The 17,413-nt window shown below is 33.9% G+C and overlaps 2 protein-coding genes across 13 annotated transcripts in view; one reads left to right on the plus strand and one right to left on the minus strand.

Annotated features, from left to right (window-relative positions):
• The first annotated feature begins 488 nt into the window (after nt 1-488).
• The window catches only part of LOC101432256 (prolyl-tRNA synthetase associated domain-containing protein 1), a 34,609-nt gene continuing 17,684 nt past the window's right edge, over nt 489-17,413 (plus strand). Inside the window, exons 1-2 of one of the 3 annotated variants that reach the window (XM_004461987.5) lie at nt 489-693; nt 1,184-1,695. In XM_004461987.5, the coding sequence (XP_004462044.1) occupies nt 610-693; nt 1,184-1,618 (519 nt within the window). In that variant the 5' untranslated portion in view covers nt 489-609 and the 3' untranslated portion in view covers nt 1,619-1,695. Of the gene's footprint in view, nt 694-1,183; nt 1,696-17,413 lie in introns of those variants that run through there. The other 2 variants (XM_058278593.2, XM_058278594.2) reach the window with 2 other exon arrangements.
• The window catches only part of CCDC88A (coiled-coil domain containing 88A), a 157,663-nt gene continuing 144,134 nt past the window's right edge, over nt 3,885-17,413 (minus strand). For 2 of the 10 annotated variants that reach the window (XM_058278585.2, XM_058278583.2), the window contains 8 exons: nt 16,332-16,535; nt 15,665-15,736; nt 15,053-15,139; nt 14,635-14,715; nt 12,347-12,615; nt 11,673-12,135; nt 7,214-7,313; nt 3,885-6,724 (listed from right to left, as the gene is read on the minus strand). In XM_058278585.2, the coding sequence (XP_058134568.1) occupies nt 7,249-7,313; nt 11,673-12,135; nt 12,347-12,615; nt 14,635-14,715; nt 15,053-15,139; nt 15,665-15,736; nt 16,332-16,535 (1,241 nt within the window). In that variant the 3' untranslated portion in view covers nt 3,885-6,724; nt 7,214-7,248. The remainder of the gene's footprint in view (nt 6,725-7,213; nt 7,314-11,672; nt 12,136-12,346; nt 12,616-14,634; nt 14,716-15,052; nt 15,140-15,664; nt 15,737-16,331; nt 16,536-17,413) is intronic. The other 8 variants (XM_058278590.2, XM_058278587.2, XM_058278589.2 and 5 more) reach the window with 6 other exon arrangements.

Here is a 17,413-nt window from a genome sequence, read left to right on the forward strand (position 1 = left end):
GCTCACAATTTGGAGATTGACTCTCCTCTGAGCCAGAGTGTAATAAATCTGTTCCTCCACATCTCCGAGTGTCATTTTGGGTTTCTCTGTCCTTGGGAACTGCTGGCTTTGCTGCAACAATACAAGGAGGTGAAGGTTTCCCGGATAGCCAAAAACGGCCCATGTGGACAATCTGCCCTGGAAAAAGGCGAGTTGTGGTTTCCACAGATAATTATTCGTAGATGAACAACAAAAAATTTAACGTTCATAAAAGGTAAAATGTAAATTCATGACTAAGCTGAAAAAGATAGGGATCGTGCCTTAACATACTTTGGCACCCTCCACTTTCCCTATGCTGGCACGTGGCTTCCTAAGGCTTGCTCTAAATGGACCCCACCAGAAGTGGGGTCAGGGAATGCTAGAAGCAGGGCGCCTACTTTCCGTTGAGGGCCCTTAGACGCTGGCAAAGTTTGGCAAGCTTGGGCTCCTCGCCCACGACACCCAGATCCGCTTCCGGAAAGCGCCGGCCTCGGTGTCCCAGGAACTTCCTTTTCAGCAGACTCGGCTGCGGCAGCATAGCCGCCGGAAGCCGCGCCCATTTTCCCTCCCGGCCGCCACGACAGCAGCGGCATGTCGCAGGCAGAGCTGCGGGCGGCACTGGAGGAGCGGCTCAGAGCCTTGGCCATCCGCACCGAGGTCGTGGAGCATCCGGAGGTAAGGCCCCCGCTACGGCCCGAGCGAGCCCCAGACCGCTAAAACCGTGGGTTCCAGGAGTGATGTACTGTAAAAAAGAGGTTCTTAGGCATGTCCTGGGTCCTAGAGTACAAAAGCGACCCCCTGGGACTATGAAGTTATGATAAAACACATTTTCCTCCTGGAGGATTTGATCACATTGCATTTTGAGAACTAGGAATGTGAGGATTTAGCTGGCACACTGGCGTAGAGAACTGGTCTAAAAGAAGCTGCTTTAGTCCCTGCGATGAGGAATTGAGATGGCAAGGGCTTATAATTGTTAGTGGACTGGGGATGGCTTTCTACCCGTGAACTTCAGGGTAACAAGTACTTCCTAAGCTGCTATCACCCAGCAAGTAAAATACATATAGAGGTGTATGTGTGCAGTAGGTATGTATGCAGTAGGTATGCATGCATGCGTGTGTATATGCATATCACTATTTTGAAACTTTTCATTTGTGATACTTTATAGGTGTTTACAGTTGAAGAAATGATGCCTCATATCCAACATTTGAAAGGAGCACATAGTAAGAACTTATTTCTTAAAGACAAAAAGAAAAAAGGCTATTGGCTGGTGACAGTTCTTTATGATAGACAAATAAATTTAAATGATCTCGCCAAGCAGTTGGGTGTTGGGAGTGGAAATCTCAGGTTTGCTGATGAAACAGCCATGCTAGAAAAACTGAAAGTTTGCCAAGGCTGTGCCACACCCTTGGCACTCTTCTGTGATGAAGGAGAGGTGAAATTTGTTCTGGATTCTGCTTTTCTTGAAGGTGGACATGAAAAGGTGTACTTTCATCCAATGACCAATGCTGCAACCATGGGATTGAGCCCTGAAGACTTTCTCACATTTGTGAAGAAGACAGGACATGATCCTATAATACTAAATTTTGACAAAAACAACTAACTGGGATAAATTTATTACTGAAAGCTATTTTTATTTGTAATTTACAAAAAAACATTAAAAGTGACCAGAAAATTTAATACCCTTGTTTTTTGACTAACTCTTTTTAGGAGGACTTTGAATTTAAAGAAGCTGTTTTTAAAAGGATGTATTAAAGCAGTCTAGTTCTGAGATCCGCCTTCTACGTTCCCATGACAATAAGAATTCAACAATTAGGAATACTTCAAGCTTAACCATTTTATCTTTTAGTGTTTATTGTACTTGAAGAAGTTGCAAAACTATATAAAAAATTATACATATGATATATAGAGAGGGAAAAATCAAAAGTAATATTGGAATATATTAAATTATTGATAGTTATTTGTGGTGAATTGGGGAATAAGGATTTTTATTTTCTGTATCTTTGTAAACTGGTAAAATAAAATTTAAAGTATTTTTAAAAGATTTATATGAGGGTTGGAATACGAACTTGCCAACAAGCTAATTAAGACAAACACATGGACAAAGGCAAAGGTTTTCCATTTTTGGGTTTTGTTTTTAAAGCCAGTGATTTTTTTTTTCCTATGAAAAATAGCTGATTAACTGTTAGAAAACGTATCTTTAGAATTTTATTTATTTTTTAAGGAGGTACAGGGGATTGAACCCAGGACCTCGTACATGGGAAGCAGGTACTCAACCACTTGAGCTACATCGGCTCCCTAGAAATTTTTAATTTGGAAAAATGCTCCAAACTAGGGATGGAAAATGTCATGTGGTAATAACTACACTATTGAGGTTACATTTTAAAACTCAGTAGCAGACTGTACATCATACCATTAAGAAAGATTTATTTAGTCTCAGTTCAGAGTCTAGAGATGAGAACTTGTACAAGTTTCTTCTGTAGGCTATATTAAATCTTATTCCTTTTTAATTATGGTGTCTGAAACAGAATAAAACCCAAGAAAATATAGCTAGTACAAAAACAAAGATTGAGGAAATCTAACTTTTTAAAAAAAATCTCACATAGATGCAAAGAGAATCCTTTATTAGTTGAGGATCTAACCTAGCCAGACTACAATAATTTCTCCTTACATGGTTGTGAAAATTGTCTTCCTCCAGTACAACCAAATTCTTAGGAGAAGATAACCACATTTCTAAGTTCTAGCACTCAAAAAATACTTTTCATCTGATGAAGATATTGTGCTTAGTTTGTGACAATTTGTACTACTATAGGCAAAGTAAGAGTAATAATAACTTTAGTTACTTTGTAATACATGTGATCAGAAACTAGAAATTTATTCAAGGTAGAATTTTTATAAAACATAGGTTGGATTTAAGAGATTTGGAATAAGAAATACTTTCCATAAGTGATAAACTTATTTTAAGGTTCCATGTTTTTATCTATTTTGCTCTATATCTCTAAGATAATAAAAGTGGCAATTTTAGATTGCTTATGAAGGCACTAATCAGAAATTGAGGATATGTGGTCCAACTACCCTTCCCATTCCATGGTGAAAAGGGCCAGAAAGATAGACTTTCCTAAAGACATAAGGCCAGTTGCTGTCTATAATATTCTGCCTCTCAAAATCCAGAAGTGAAAATGAAAGGGATCAATTTGTACAACCTATTAAAACTGTAACTTAAACCTCTTCTGTATTAACAGAATTGATACTCTCTTCTCGTCTCAAAACTCTAGAACTCATCCCAAAATAATTCATACAGTTAAAATAATCTAAACAAGGTTATAGAAGGCTATTGGTTATGTCTAAAAATAAGTTTTCTGGTGTAAAGGGAAAGGAATGAAAGAATACTTTATTAAAGTATGTTAAATGCTTTAAAAATGATTAACCACTTGTTATAAAAATGTTCTTTGCTTTATTTCTTTTTTTATACCAGTTTTATAACTGAATGTTAAACCAATTCAATTTTTTTAGAAGAAACAAAAGTTCAAACCTAAAATAAAGTGTTTTTAAAGAAAAAAAGTAACCAAACATAATGGTGTATCTTTGTTATAAGTTGGATTACTATGGTATCATCAATAAACATTTTACCATTTAACTCCAAATACCTCATTAGCATTAGTTTTAAAGGAAATGTAGTGGTTTTTATATTATTTGATCTGGTGTTTAATAGCAGTTGTAAGTACAATGGCAAACTTTGAAAAAGGAGAACCTTAGTCGAAAAGAAAGACAATTTAAAATCAGGTGTTGTTAAAGGGTGTTATAAGTGCAACTTTATCCATAAGCATTGCTTTTAAGGCATTTTCATTGCTTTCACACACAAAATGGGCTCCTTTTGTATTATTTATTCAAAGCGTAAAGAAAAAATACATCTCAGAGATAAGTAGCTAAAAAGAAAAACAAAAATCCACCACTTTTCTCATAAGAAGTAACGTAAAATACAAAAGTTATTTAGCATACATTATTACTCCTCATTGAAATTCGAGATTTGGTACAATGTCTTTACTTCCTGACATAAAGTGTTAAGACAGTGTGGGCCATGATACTTCATTTGTGAGGTGGCTGCAATTCAGTAATATGCACAGTGATGTCTAAATAAGCTCCGTAAGTGTGGACACAAAGGGTACTACACACAAACCTGTTATTAATTCTTTGGTAATCACCAGTTCAAACACTTGGACCAAATATTTCTACATGGCAAGATCTGAAGTACATTAGCACATCAGCTCTGGATGGAGGCTATTACCCTGTATGTTGAATTCTTAGTTTCTTTGGTGGTTGAGGTGTCATTTTAGACACAGCCAGCTAATTAAAAGCATGTTAGGCCTCATTCAGGGAAATGGCCTCCAGTCAATTTCCAGTTGGCCTTCCCATTCTGTTTGGCAAAGGAAATTTATCTAAGGGAAAAAGGTATCTTCTTACACAGTTTGCTACTGAGGGTCTTTTGGAGAAAGTAAAATATTCATGTGGTTATTATATGATCCTTTCTTGAAATGGTATGAAAAAGGTGATGAATATAACTAAGAATATTCTTATTTGTAGCCTCAGTGTGTTGTACTCTTGGCTGTCACCTTAATTGCCCCTTCTCAGGGTCAGCCTACCTTGATTCAGTACTTACCAGTCTGCCCTTAAGCATTTTCTACTTGAGGCTATATGTGCTTCTTAAATAATTCAGCAGGTTACCTATTTTAGGATATTAGTGCCATTGAGAGGTCACGCTGTGATATACCACTCATTTTAATGGACCACACCCTACTCATTAAATTTCAACTTTCAATAACTGTCCTGGGATATGTCCTAGTAGTGCAAATTAGATGCTTTTTAATATAAATCTAAGTTACTCACTTAGTGTATTTAATTAAAACATACTTTCTACAGTTACTTTCAACTTTTCCACCTGAAAATGAATTTACATTTTTTACATGCAAGTGTCTTTAGACTGGCACAATATCCATTGCCAATTTAATACTTGAATCCAGGAAGTCATAATGAAGAGAAGTTTCAAAATCTAAAGAGTAAGTTTTAAAAATGACTTTTATGCAGTATTTGAGTTTAGTAAAAATCCTTTGTATTTACATTTATATAGCACCTTTCACACAAGTTCCAAAGTGACTTAACTTTACAGCATTATTTAGTGGCAAAATCTAAGTTAATGATGGCCTTAAGTTACCTAAGTCCAAATTCTTTAACCTCCCTTTCAATGTCTGGTTAGCTAAACATGCGGTCTCATTTTATTAAATGTTTTTCTGAAAGTAGAATATAAACACAACACTGCTACTGGCCTAAAACTAAAGAGAAAAAGAAGCATAAGAGAGAGACTTTTCTCATGGCTACTGGGTTAGTAATGAAAAACACAGTTCATAAGCCACACTTTATGGCATAAGGAATTATTCCAAAAAGATCTTTAAAGCTGGTAATGAAAGCCTAAGAAGTACACTGTTAAAATAAGAAATAGTATCTTATTTCAGACCTTTAAAATTATTCTAATACTTATGTTACATAATGAATTTGCATTAAGTACTAGTGCATTTTTTTATTTCATTAAGAAAATAAAACTGATATAAAATTGGTACTACTAAAAAACTCATGTCCCTGGGTTAAATAAATCTTTTTTGTGCTTCTTCCAAATGTTTAAGGTAACAAATGCATACAAATATTTCAAAAGTATCAATAACAGTTATCAACTTTAATGTAATTTTTATAAAGGGCAAGAACAGAAGAATACTTATTAATAAATGGTAACCTTAATAATAAATGAGTTCCTGGCAAAATGCAGACCATAGTAAATTATTTACACTATTTTTGCCATAAGAAAACTTCTTAAGCAACAGTCAGCTCTCAAGTTAAAAACAAAGCAAAACAAAAACAAACACATACATAACCTAATACCAAAGAAGGGAAATAGTTAAAACACATATATCTTGGGACTGCTATTTGCTGTAAAACCACCTTACTAAAACAAGTTTTAGAAAAACACTCTAACCTTGGATCCATGTAGATGTAGATGCTTAATGTTATTTAATGGGAAATATGCAAAGCAGATTATTACTGCTAAATTTTTCTTAATGCCTATCATGGATTTTTCAGATTTTATAAATGGAATTTCATTTGCAGTACATCAAAATAATTGACTTTTTTTTTTTTAAAAGAGTAGTTACACATGCAGTCTGCTAACCAAATAAGGCTCTGACATGCTAAAACAATTTTCTCTGTATCTTGATATATAGTACATTCCACAAAATACTACAGCATTTAATTTAGATTTACAGAACTAAATATAAAGGCTAGATTTGGGCTAATACTTAGCAAAAGCATTAAGCAAACATAGATAAAATCATAAACAAATGATGAAAGAAGTAGATCATTCTTGGAGTACTTCCTGAAACCATAAAATGCTTGCTCCTTAGCAAGAGAATGTCCTTTATTCAGTAGATCTTAAAAGTAAAATGTATAGTAAGTCCTAAAACCTTCTAAAATTTTTGGCAGTTGATTCCAGTAGTGCTCCTTGATTCAAGGAAGGAACGAAGGTTTGAATTTCTTGCCTGCTCTATTCCACGAAGGATTGTTAAAAGTCTCGTTAAAGATTTTAAAAAATGATTCTTATAGTTGGCTGTCTTGTTACTTCAGAAATAAAGGCTTCATATTGAGAAACTGAAGGACACTTTTCTCTCTGCATTTAGTCGGAAGGTAGAAAGAAAGAAAATATAAGAATAGCTTGAAAGATAAAAGAGAGATAAAATAGAAAGCAGTCACTATAAGAATAGCATGCACCAGGAATCAGAATGACAGAAAGTCAGAGACACTTTTTCTTTGAGTGGCTCTTCACAGAAAAGGCATTTAGTTTATTTTCATCCATTATCAAGAGAATTTGTGGAGAAGTTGTATTCTTACCACAAAAGAAGTCAAATAAATAATGGAATTTCTAAAACATTATTTGCTAGTAAAAGAAAAATAATTTTTAAAGGTTGTGTTTTCTTTGATGACAAGCAAAAACCTATTGTAACCAACTATTCCTGCTTTACCAGTAAGGCAAAAAGGCAATGAATTAAGCAAGCAATATTTACATCTGTTAATGCAATGTGCACTAGTTCTCATACTTAATGCAGTTAGTCTGTATAAATGAGATTAATCTCATTTACATTTTAAGCAGGAAACTCACCACTTGGCCCACATGTCTTGTAGTGGGTAATAGAATTAGGAGCTTTGTTGCTCCCTAGACCTGCTTTTAAAATTTCTGTTTTCTTGTACTGTGTCCATATCTGCAGGAGAAAAGCATTTCGTGTTATTTAATTGAAGATTAATAATGCATAATACAGTTTATGAAGATAAGGAACTAAGGCACTCTCACTGAATGAGAGAAGAGGAATCTTTCTAGAGGTGCCAGGAAAATGAATTAATTTGATAGTCATCTTATTACAAAGACTGAGTCTATTTTAAAAGCTATAAATAATATAATTATGTAAGCTGTATTAGAAAACCTACAATAATTACATATTTTTCCACTTAGTAGCATTAGGTTTACTTACTATGTTCATTGTACTAAATGGTCACATGCAGTTTTATAAAGTAAAAAAAATAATTCTTGCATGCAGCAGCAGAAACATCCACAGGGAAATATTTTTATTTACTAATAAAACCAAGGCCTGAGGTATATTTCATAGCAAATAATGTACTTAATTACATTAGTTATAGCTAAAACTGCTTTGGTTAAAGGAGACCCAATGCCTAACAATATTAAGTTTACAATGTCTCATAAACAGTGTGGTTGTAATTTCTAGAAACCTAGGCCAGGAATATGAAAACTATTCAGTTTCATCATTTAGAAAATTAATACAGTGGGTCCTTAATGGTTTTTCAAAAAATCCTTTGTGAAGCCCTCAGATACTTATGGAGGAGGTATCTTGGGGAAACAAGTGCAAATGCTCAACTGAATCAGAGTCGCTCCACTTTTATCTCAAAAAGAAAAATTTTTTTTTTAAATTTTTGGGCATCTATGTAATATTTCATTTGTAGAAAGTGTTGGGTTGATTTTCTTACAGCTTGTGAAACACGGTTCTATATGAATTTTGAGGGTCTTCCCACTGCTAGAAATTTTGATTCCAAGTGCTAGGAAAAAACACAGGTAAGAACCTAGTGTTGTTTTAGAGAATTTTATGACTCTACAGCAGGTAGCTGTTTCTGGAGGAAGTCTAGTTCATATCTTCAAACAGTCTTAAAGACATACAGTCATGGTTTGTATCTGTCCTACATTTACAGTATATATGTTCTTTTTGAAAATATGCTATAGAGTCATTTGGTTAGGAAATAATTCTTTTGTATTTGTCTAGTTTTATAAAGGAATCACACAGATATTAATGTAACAGCATACTGATTTTTCAATGTATTTTGAATAAATAAATTTAATGCTTTAAATTTAAAACGTTATAGCCAGGTTTAAAATATTTAAAAAATGAAATAGATGTGAAATAATCTTTGGCATGATGTGAAAAAGAAATAACACTATTATTTTTATATCATATATGGCCCCATCTAATATTACCTGGATTTATCATATAGTTTTATTATTAGATCATGAAAAACCAAAGGGTAATTTTTCAGGTATGGAAAATATTAGTGTCAAAAAGTATTTGAAAAGGGAAGTGGGTGTAGCTCAACCAGATGGGCATCCACCTACCACATGGGAGTTCCCGGGTTTGGGTCCCGGTGCCTCCTAAAGAAGATGATCAGATGCCCACACCCACCACAACGAGCTAGACGCTGCACACTGCTAAAATAAGCAGACACCTAAACGAGCAGAGCAGATGCCACAAGCCCTCAGATGCCACAGCCCATGGGGAGCGGATGTGGCTCAGGCTGTTGGGCACTCACCCCCCATGTGGGAGGTCCTGATTTGGTTCCTGGTGCCTCCTGAGGAAGGCAAGCAAACAATGAGCAGACAGATGAGAGAATCAGGGGTGGAAATGGGGGGGGGGCAGGGATAAATAAAGTAAACTTTTAAAAAAGTATTTGAAAGGTTAGAGTTGACTAAAAAAATTGACAAAATGGACTGATGTACTCATGCAAAAAATATATTAGGCAGACTGAAAAACAGGTAATTTTTCTGAGTTCTTCTGCACTTGAACCATTTTTTAGTAATAGTTTGCTATAATTAGAGTATAAAGATATAAATGGAAGGGCCTTAGCCCCCAAAATGATCTTTTGGAAGTACAAGAGGATGGTTCAGTTTACAAACGATACTAATTTCATTAAGCAAAGACTGTAGAATCTTTTATCCAGTTATTTATAACAATATTAATAATAATAAAATAAAAGTTTCCTCCCTGTTTAGAAAGTCACATTTCAAGGCATTCTTTCCTGATGCCAGGCTGACATTTTCAGTAGAGTTTAAAATTAATCTAAAGGGCAAAAACATTCTAAAGCCAGAGCTAAGATATATTCCTTCAGAAGTAGGTATATCAGGGTTACTGTAGTTTTTATATTCTGAGATTTAGTAATTGATTCTGGATTCTGCTTTAAAAATGGTATGATCAGGGGAATGATTGTAGCTCAAGTGGTTGAGTGCCTGCTTCCCAGGTAAGAGATCCTGGGTTCAATCTGGTACCTCTTGAAAAAAAAAATGCTATGACCACAGAAAGTTAATTTTAAGTTTATGACATTGCAGTCAGATATATAGCAAATATTTTCTCTATCTTACATGGTTAATTTTTAGCTTAAGAGTTTGTATTTATTCTTATTTAGGAAATTCATTCTACTATAAACATACCTGTTTGTTTAAATGGTTTCAAGTTTTAATTTTACATTTTAGCAAAAATAATCAGGTTTAAAAAATCTGTTTTAAGGACATACATATAAAATTTAATTATAAATAAGTTACTTAAAAAGTCTTCACAAAAACTCATCTTTTCATATTCTTTTTTGAACTAAATCTTGAAAATCTATCACTCCCATTTGGTAAACTTGCTATACTTTTTTTTTTTGAAGAAGGTACCATGTATTGATTGAATCCAGGCCTTCATACATGGGAAGCACACACTCAACCACTGAGCTACAATCGCTCCCCAATGAGAGCTGGTTTTATTGTTTTTTAGGAGGTACTGGGAATAGAACCCAGGACCTCATACATGGGAAGCCGGTGTTGAACTACTTGAATTACATCTGCTTCCCTATACTTTTTTTGAAAAGAATTAAAAATACAAATTTCTGACACAATGAGTATGATTTAATTTATTTCTGACTCTAAAAAAAAAGCAAACCTGGGAAAACTGTTATCTGAAACCAAGTAAAAAAAGTCACTTTGAAAGACACAGCTTGAGCTCTTGTAGTTATCAGATAAAGAAATGAAAAGTGCAGAGGAGAAATAGAATTAATACAAATGTCCCTAGTCTCTGTATAAATTACATTTATATTTGTTGGGGTCATCTAAGAATAACACTAAGTTCATGAGTATTAAGGTTTTAAATCTGAACTATTTTATAAATATAGACAATAGTTAATATTTGCTACATAAAGTATTAAATTATTAACTATTTAAAAAATAAAACTACAGGACAGGTGGCATAATTAAATGGCAAAGACAATGACATCTTTTTACATATTTTCCTTACTAATACTCTACAGGTTCATGCATGGTTTAGGGAATAAAAAAGTGGGGAAAGAGGGAGCGAGAAGAAGAGAAAGATAAGATGAATATTCTATTTTGGAAACAACAAAGCAAATATGATTCAGAAATGTCTTCAGAGCAGAATAGAGCATGCAACTGTTTTGACATGCTTATGGATATCAAAGTAATAATCTTTAATAAGGTAACAAAAATAAGAAAACAGAGCAAGTGTTGTTAAGGCTTTTAAAGGCATGCAAAAAAATGTACAATGCAATTAATATTTCATGCAGGCTTTGATGTAGATACAGATTTTCATTCATATACATGCCATGGTGTACAGCTGAACACTATGCCATAATTTAAAAATAAAAATGTAAACCCAGCCACATGATACTTTTCAACAGCAGCTCTTCAAATCAGATTAGAGAAGCGCACAGCATATCAAATGACATCAGTATCACATTGTGCAGTTTTGATCATATACAACCATATTCATACCAAACAGTTTGATTATCCTCAGAAACCAGCAATGCAATTTCTGTATCACCAGGATTAAGGCATGCAGGAGTGATAAGATCACTGCTATCTAAAGAAGACTGTGGGTTACTGTTATTAGGGTTCTGATTATCAGAAAACTGTTTGCTTTCTTTCTGTGAAGATTTATGCATAGAAGAAGAAACCTGATCGGTTCCCCTGATGACTGGCCTGGGAGGTAGCCCACTGATGTTACGAACTAATTCTGTATTCAAGGATAAAAATGGCTCAGATGAATGAGTCACAGTAAATGACCCTACACTACCTTTAGTTGGTATTTCAAATGCATCACTAGACATATTAATAGTGGCAAAAGTTTGGTTTAGAAAATGTGACCTTTCCATTCTTGAGTTTCTAGTCTGGGCATAAAGAGACTCAGAGTAGCCTGATGGCATATCTGTAGCTAAATTATTTTGTGTATGAGAGTCTACAGCATGTGTCAGACCATGAAGTATATGAGAGGACCAGTGTAAACAGTACTCACTAGATGCTGAAGTGATGTTGCTATCAGCAGTAGCTGGTGGTAAGTCAACTGACATAGTTAGTCTACTGTCCTTGGTCAAAAAATCATGGATGCTTGTCCTTCGAGTAGTTCCTTCAGCAGTAGAGATCACACTGCTTGCACGAGGTAAAGTAGCATAAGGATTACTATCTTTTGATTGTCGTAACAGAGAAGTTTCTTTTACTAATTTAATCTTTCCTTGAGTGCCTGCTGTAGTTGTTCCTGGAGAACTAACAAAATAAGTATCTTCAGTCTTTCGAGGATTAGGTTTCACAAATTGTTCAGGCTTAGTTGTCCGTCTATTATAGAAGTCCTCTGGGGTTTTTCCACTTACTGACCTGGCCAGACCACAGCTAATTGGTTTGTCCTTCCCCAAAAAGTCAGAAGAGACAGACAAACTTTTCATTACTTCATCTAAGAGATTCTCTTGACTTGAGGACTTTATCTTAAAAAAATAAAAAAATAAAGCAGATTAGTGAATACAGCCATGTTTTTACTTTCTTGATATATCAGGCTGACCAATATAAAATTGCAGATATGTCTAAATACTCCTTACTTAAAAAGAAAAACAAAAACTCCACATTCAGTCATAGAAATTTTACTTGTGCTGTTTATCTAAATTAAGGTCACCATACATAACCATAGATAAAACTGACCTGTATTGAGGTAAGCTTGTTGCTTTCTTCCAAAAACTGCTGAAGAGTAACAATTTCACTTCCAGGGGAACCAGTTTTGATCCTGTGATGCGCTCGACTGTCTAGTGTCTCAGGCATTTTAGGCTGGAGCATTGGACTTGATCTGGTCTGCCTTTTTAAGTACTGGATTGGACTGCTACCACTGCTGGACCAAGCCTCATGATCATGAAGCAGGCTAAATTCTCCACTGCTGTGGCTTTGTGGCCTGCTTTGGTTATTAACTGCACCTGCTTTTGGAGTAAATGGTGTGTTACGAGTTCAATAATAGAAATGAGATTAATATTATTTAATTGATAACACTTCTTGACTATGTTCTTATATATGAATGGTTAAAACTATGTTTAATCTTTCTTTAGACATGCTTCACAAACCATGTTAATCTTTCATAGCTCTAATATTTATCTGCAAAAGTCTAATTCCTTATTTTGTCAAATTGACAAACATTGTAAGCTCTCCAGAAAAGCAAAGACTTGCTTTCATCACCATATCTAGAGCTTCATATAAAGTAGGAACTCAATATATTTGATAGGTAAATGAATGAATGAATAAATGAGTAATATATTTTGTAAAATTCAGGTTCAATGATTAAATGTAAAAACAGCTCAAACTACTCAGAACAAAAACATATTTTTAAGAAATTATTTTAGAATGTTAAAGCCAAAAGCAGTTCTTAATGCTAAAAATTCTATTCTAATTCTTTGCCTTTTTATGAAGTTTTCATTCCTTACCAGCAGGCTTTTATTTGTTCTCCTAACTGAGTAACCTTAAAAAATTTTTTAAGGGAGCAGATGTAGCTGAAGCTGTTGAGTGCCTGCTTCCTATGTACGAGGTCCTGGGTTTGATCACTGGTACCTCCTAAAAACAAAATATGCAAACAAACGAAAAAACCAACTTGGGGAAACTGGTGTAGCTCAGTGGCAGAATGCCAGCTTCTCACATAGGGGGTCACAGGTTAAATAAATAAATAAATAGTGGGCATGTAAATAAAGAAACGGAGACATGATTCAATTACTTAGAAAATTCCAGTAAAAATATAAAAATAAATATATAGTATTCTTTTTTTTATGTGAAAATTATCTGATTGTTCCTACTCTCCACTCTTCATACAGTGATTATATAACTTTAAAAGACTCTATTTCTGGAATAAAGCTTCTTAAAACCTATGATTTTCTTTTAGGGTGTTAGTTTGTTTTGATCAATAGCAAACTTTATAGTGCATCAAGACATGGTTTCTTAACCATGAAGACTAAGATGGGTCATGAATGCATTTGGCTCAAGTAATGTAACATTTTACAGAAACAAGATTTTCTTACATTTTCAAATCAGAAAAACTTCATATTTTCAGCTTACATTTTTCAAATTGATATAAAATATGACTTAAAAAATGAAAAATTAATCTTCCTTTGAAATCCTTTTTTTCATATTCCAATAAAGTCCTAACATGGGTTCATAAAATAAAATAACTGAACAAATTAATTTTATAATACTAAATATAATAGAGTAAATGCATTCATTCATTATAATTTGACATTTCTGGACTGGAGAAAGTAACTATTTTAACTAACTTTTATAATCTATAAGTAATTCCAGAATCTGAGTAGGCAATACATTCTTTAAGAAAAAAGGGTGTATAACAATTGAAAAAAGAAAAAGAAAAAAGGGTAATAGTCACGATTCCCAGCCGTTTATATAAAAACCTCACCTTGGAATACATATGAAAAAAATTAAGGAAACAAATCATAAACTAATGCTTTAAATGAGTTGTATGTAACCATACAGCTCTTGTTCAACACACACATACACACACACACACACACACACACACACACTCTCATGTGCATAATTGTCTTTTCAAATTGTTTTGAAAATGTTTCCCCTTATTTAGTGGATAAATTAAAGCTAAAAGTAATTCTAAACCACTTTCTGTAATCAGAGTTTAATGTACATGCATCATAAGAAAACTGACAACCATTTTCATGATAAAGACAAAATGCAAGTAAAATGAGGACCTGCTGACATTTTTAAAGTGTAAGAGTTACAATAACAATATTTTATCTGTGAAGATGAAAAACTGTAATCAAAAGAACTGCTCCTGTTTTTACAATGTGAAAAGTGTAAAATGTTCCAAGTAACTATGTGCCAAACATAGATAATTTGGATTTTCTACTTTGCCCCAGAAACCTCACCCCATCTTTCACCTTTAAAAAGGAAATGGATGGAGCATGTTAATAAATTTACCTACAGCATACCTTTGACTTCATGGAGTGAAGCATTGTTATTGCTATTGCTAGTAGATGTTCTGCCACTATCAAGGCTGGCTGGTCTCGAAGCTAAATAAAAAAATCAGGAGACAGTGTGAAAATTTTCAGTTGATGACTGACACTCAACATTACATTCTGACTACAGAATGCTTTGAGAAAGCAATCATGCATACTTTCACAGGCTGTCAAGCCCAGAGACTTGACTCTTACAGATTAGAAAGCAAAGGCATTTCCAGGCAGTTTAGTAAAACACTTCAGAATAGCATACTTCTAAAACATTAGTTGAGATTCAAAGAAAAGACAAGGTGCATATTTCAATTTGAAAATGATTTCTAGATGGGTGCCCAGACTGTTTTAGCTGTATAGAACAACATGCCAAAGAATTGCTAATGATTAGGTCACTTACAACAGATCACACAAGGAACCCTGCACATTGCAGAGATGCCACGAACAGGAGGAATATGAGCATCTGCACAGTTAATGTCCTGTACTCCTATCCATACAAGGGAAACAATTACACAGTTAACACTGCCCTATGCTACTTAAAATTCTGCTTACAGATGAAATCCCTTTAGCATGTTATCCATTTATTGTTAATAATTTAGTTTGGTTAGACATGATTTTCCAAGATAGAAATTTAAAAAGTCTGAAATGTTCAATATCACAGAAAAATTTAAAGTTAGTTTTTTACCAATATAAATATTTTTTAAACCAATGATAAAATGTAACTCTCATAACTTTAACCTTATGTAAAAATGGCAACAAAATTACCTTTGAGTATTGTGCAGGCATACTTTATAAATGACCTTGGCTAAAATGGAGACTATTTAGAGATACAAAATCCTTAAAAGAGGCAAAAAGGAGTATTAGAGTTGAAGAAATGGCAGAAGTAACTATGAGATGCAAGTTAGAAAGAGCATGCTTGCTGGCAATGCCACATTCACCTACTCAATGCAAGATTCTTAGCATTCCCATTCTGTATTCAATACATACTCTTTAAGTAAAGTTCGTATCTTACCATGAACTCTTGATCCCGTACTAGAATCATCACTAATACCTTGTGGACTTAGATCTTCAAAGGATGTAGTATCTACATAAAATAGTAAAATGGATGTAAAAATGTTTTTGTAACAAAAAATCCCTTATAAAAATTTTATTTACACAGAATAAGAAAAAATTTTTTTATCATGTACAATATATCTTGATGCACCATATTTCATAAACAATCAGAAACTGGAACTAGGAGAAAGAAACAGTGGCTGTGGTGAGAGTTGACTGGCCTAGTGAAAAACCCCAGAAGCAATGAAACCATCTTTCTTTCCTGTGGCCCTGTAAAGCAAAATAAGAGTCTGAATTGTTTTTATGTGGTCCCGTGTTTGAACTTGTAGTGTTTTTAGTTTTTAAAAAACTCCTCTATCAGTCCTTTCCCCACACTTTACCTGGTTTACTGCTCCTTTTCTTGTTAGTTTATTAGCTGTTTATTATGCAAAAAGCCCTAAGAAAGATTTTAGTTATTTTTTTCTTAAATTTTTGAAGTGATCTGAAAATTCCCCCAAATAAAATCCAGATTATGGTTTGGGAATTATTTCAGATTGTTGGTTTTAAAGAGGTACACAGATGATAGTCAAATTAAAATTTCTGTTGCCAACAGTTACACCACAGTGCAAATAGCCGACGGCCTATACCTTTATTATTAACCAACTGCTTGGATCGGAAGCCTGTAGAAGAGGTGACAGCTGAAAAGTTGATGGCTGTAGTAGAGAAGGCCATAGCTCCCAATTCTTTTCTCCTTTTACCGGTTGAAATCTCATCAGGAACCTCCAAATTCTCAGTACTACCTGTCCACTGTCCTCCTGCTAGGACCATGGACTGCACCAGGTCATTCATGGCTGGGATGCAAATGAAAGCAAATGAATCAGCATGGTTAATGTATTTGCTCATTATTCTATTCTGTATTATAAATGATCTGGTCTTTGTCTATGGATTAATGCCAAGTGAATATCTAAAACTATAAACCACAAGGCCATTCAAATTATGACATGCATTCAGCTGAATGAAATGAGTAGGGTAAAGGCTGATACACTTCAGTAAATACTTTTATCCCAACTCCCACCCCCTTTAAAAGGCAAGAAAAGGAATTTTACTGTGTTTAATTGCCATGCTTTTGCACAGTGATGTGCAATAAATATAATTAGAAGCCTTCATAATGTGGTTTTGTGGTGACAAAAATGGAATGAATAAAGGTAAGATGGAAAGCAGTTCTTATACAGCATCATTATTGAAAATGATAGAGTCCTTGGTCAGAGCAGGTTACTGAAGAAATTATTCACTTTATGAATCAAAAAAGTATACCATTCAATAAAAACCTGAAAGAGATTATATCCAAAGTGACAGACATTTAACATTATTATGTAATTACCAACTCCACTTAAAAAGAAAACCCAGAGTATTATTATAGAAAGAACCACAAACATTTTCAAGGATTACAGGCCATTTATTTATTTATTTATTTATCTTATCTGGTTCAATAAGGAAAAAAACTCCTAATGCTAAAGGTTTTGTATATTTTCTTTAAGTAAATGTCTTTGGGGAAAAATCTCCATGGCATATAAAATTAAGGGGTGTTTTTCCTGCCAACTTTTAGAAAGCACTGGAAATTTACAAGTATATTACATGTATGACTATACATATGCATGTATACAGACATGTATATGTATCAATGAGCATACATATAATGCAAATTCAGTGCCAGTTTTGAAAAATATTC

The sequence above is a fragment of the Dasypus novemcinctus genome, chromosome 17 (genome assembly GCF_030445035.2).
Source record: "Dasypus novemcinctus isolate mDasNov1 chromosome 17, mDasNov1.1.hap2, whole genome shotgun sequence".
Classification (NCBI taxonomy): Eukaryota; Metazoa; Chordata; class Mammalia; order Cingulata; family Dasypodidae; genus Dasypus; species Dasypus novemcinctus.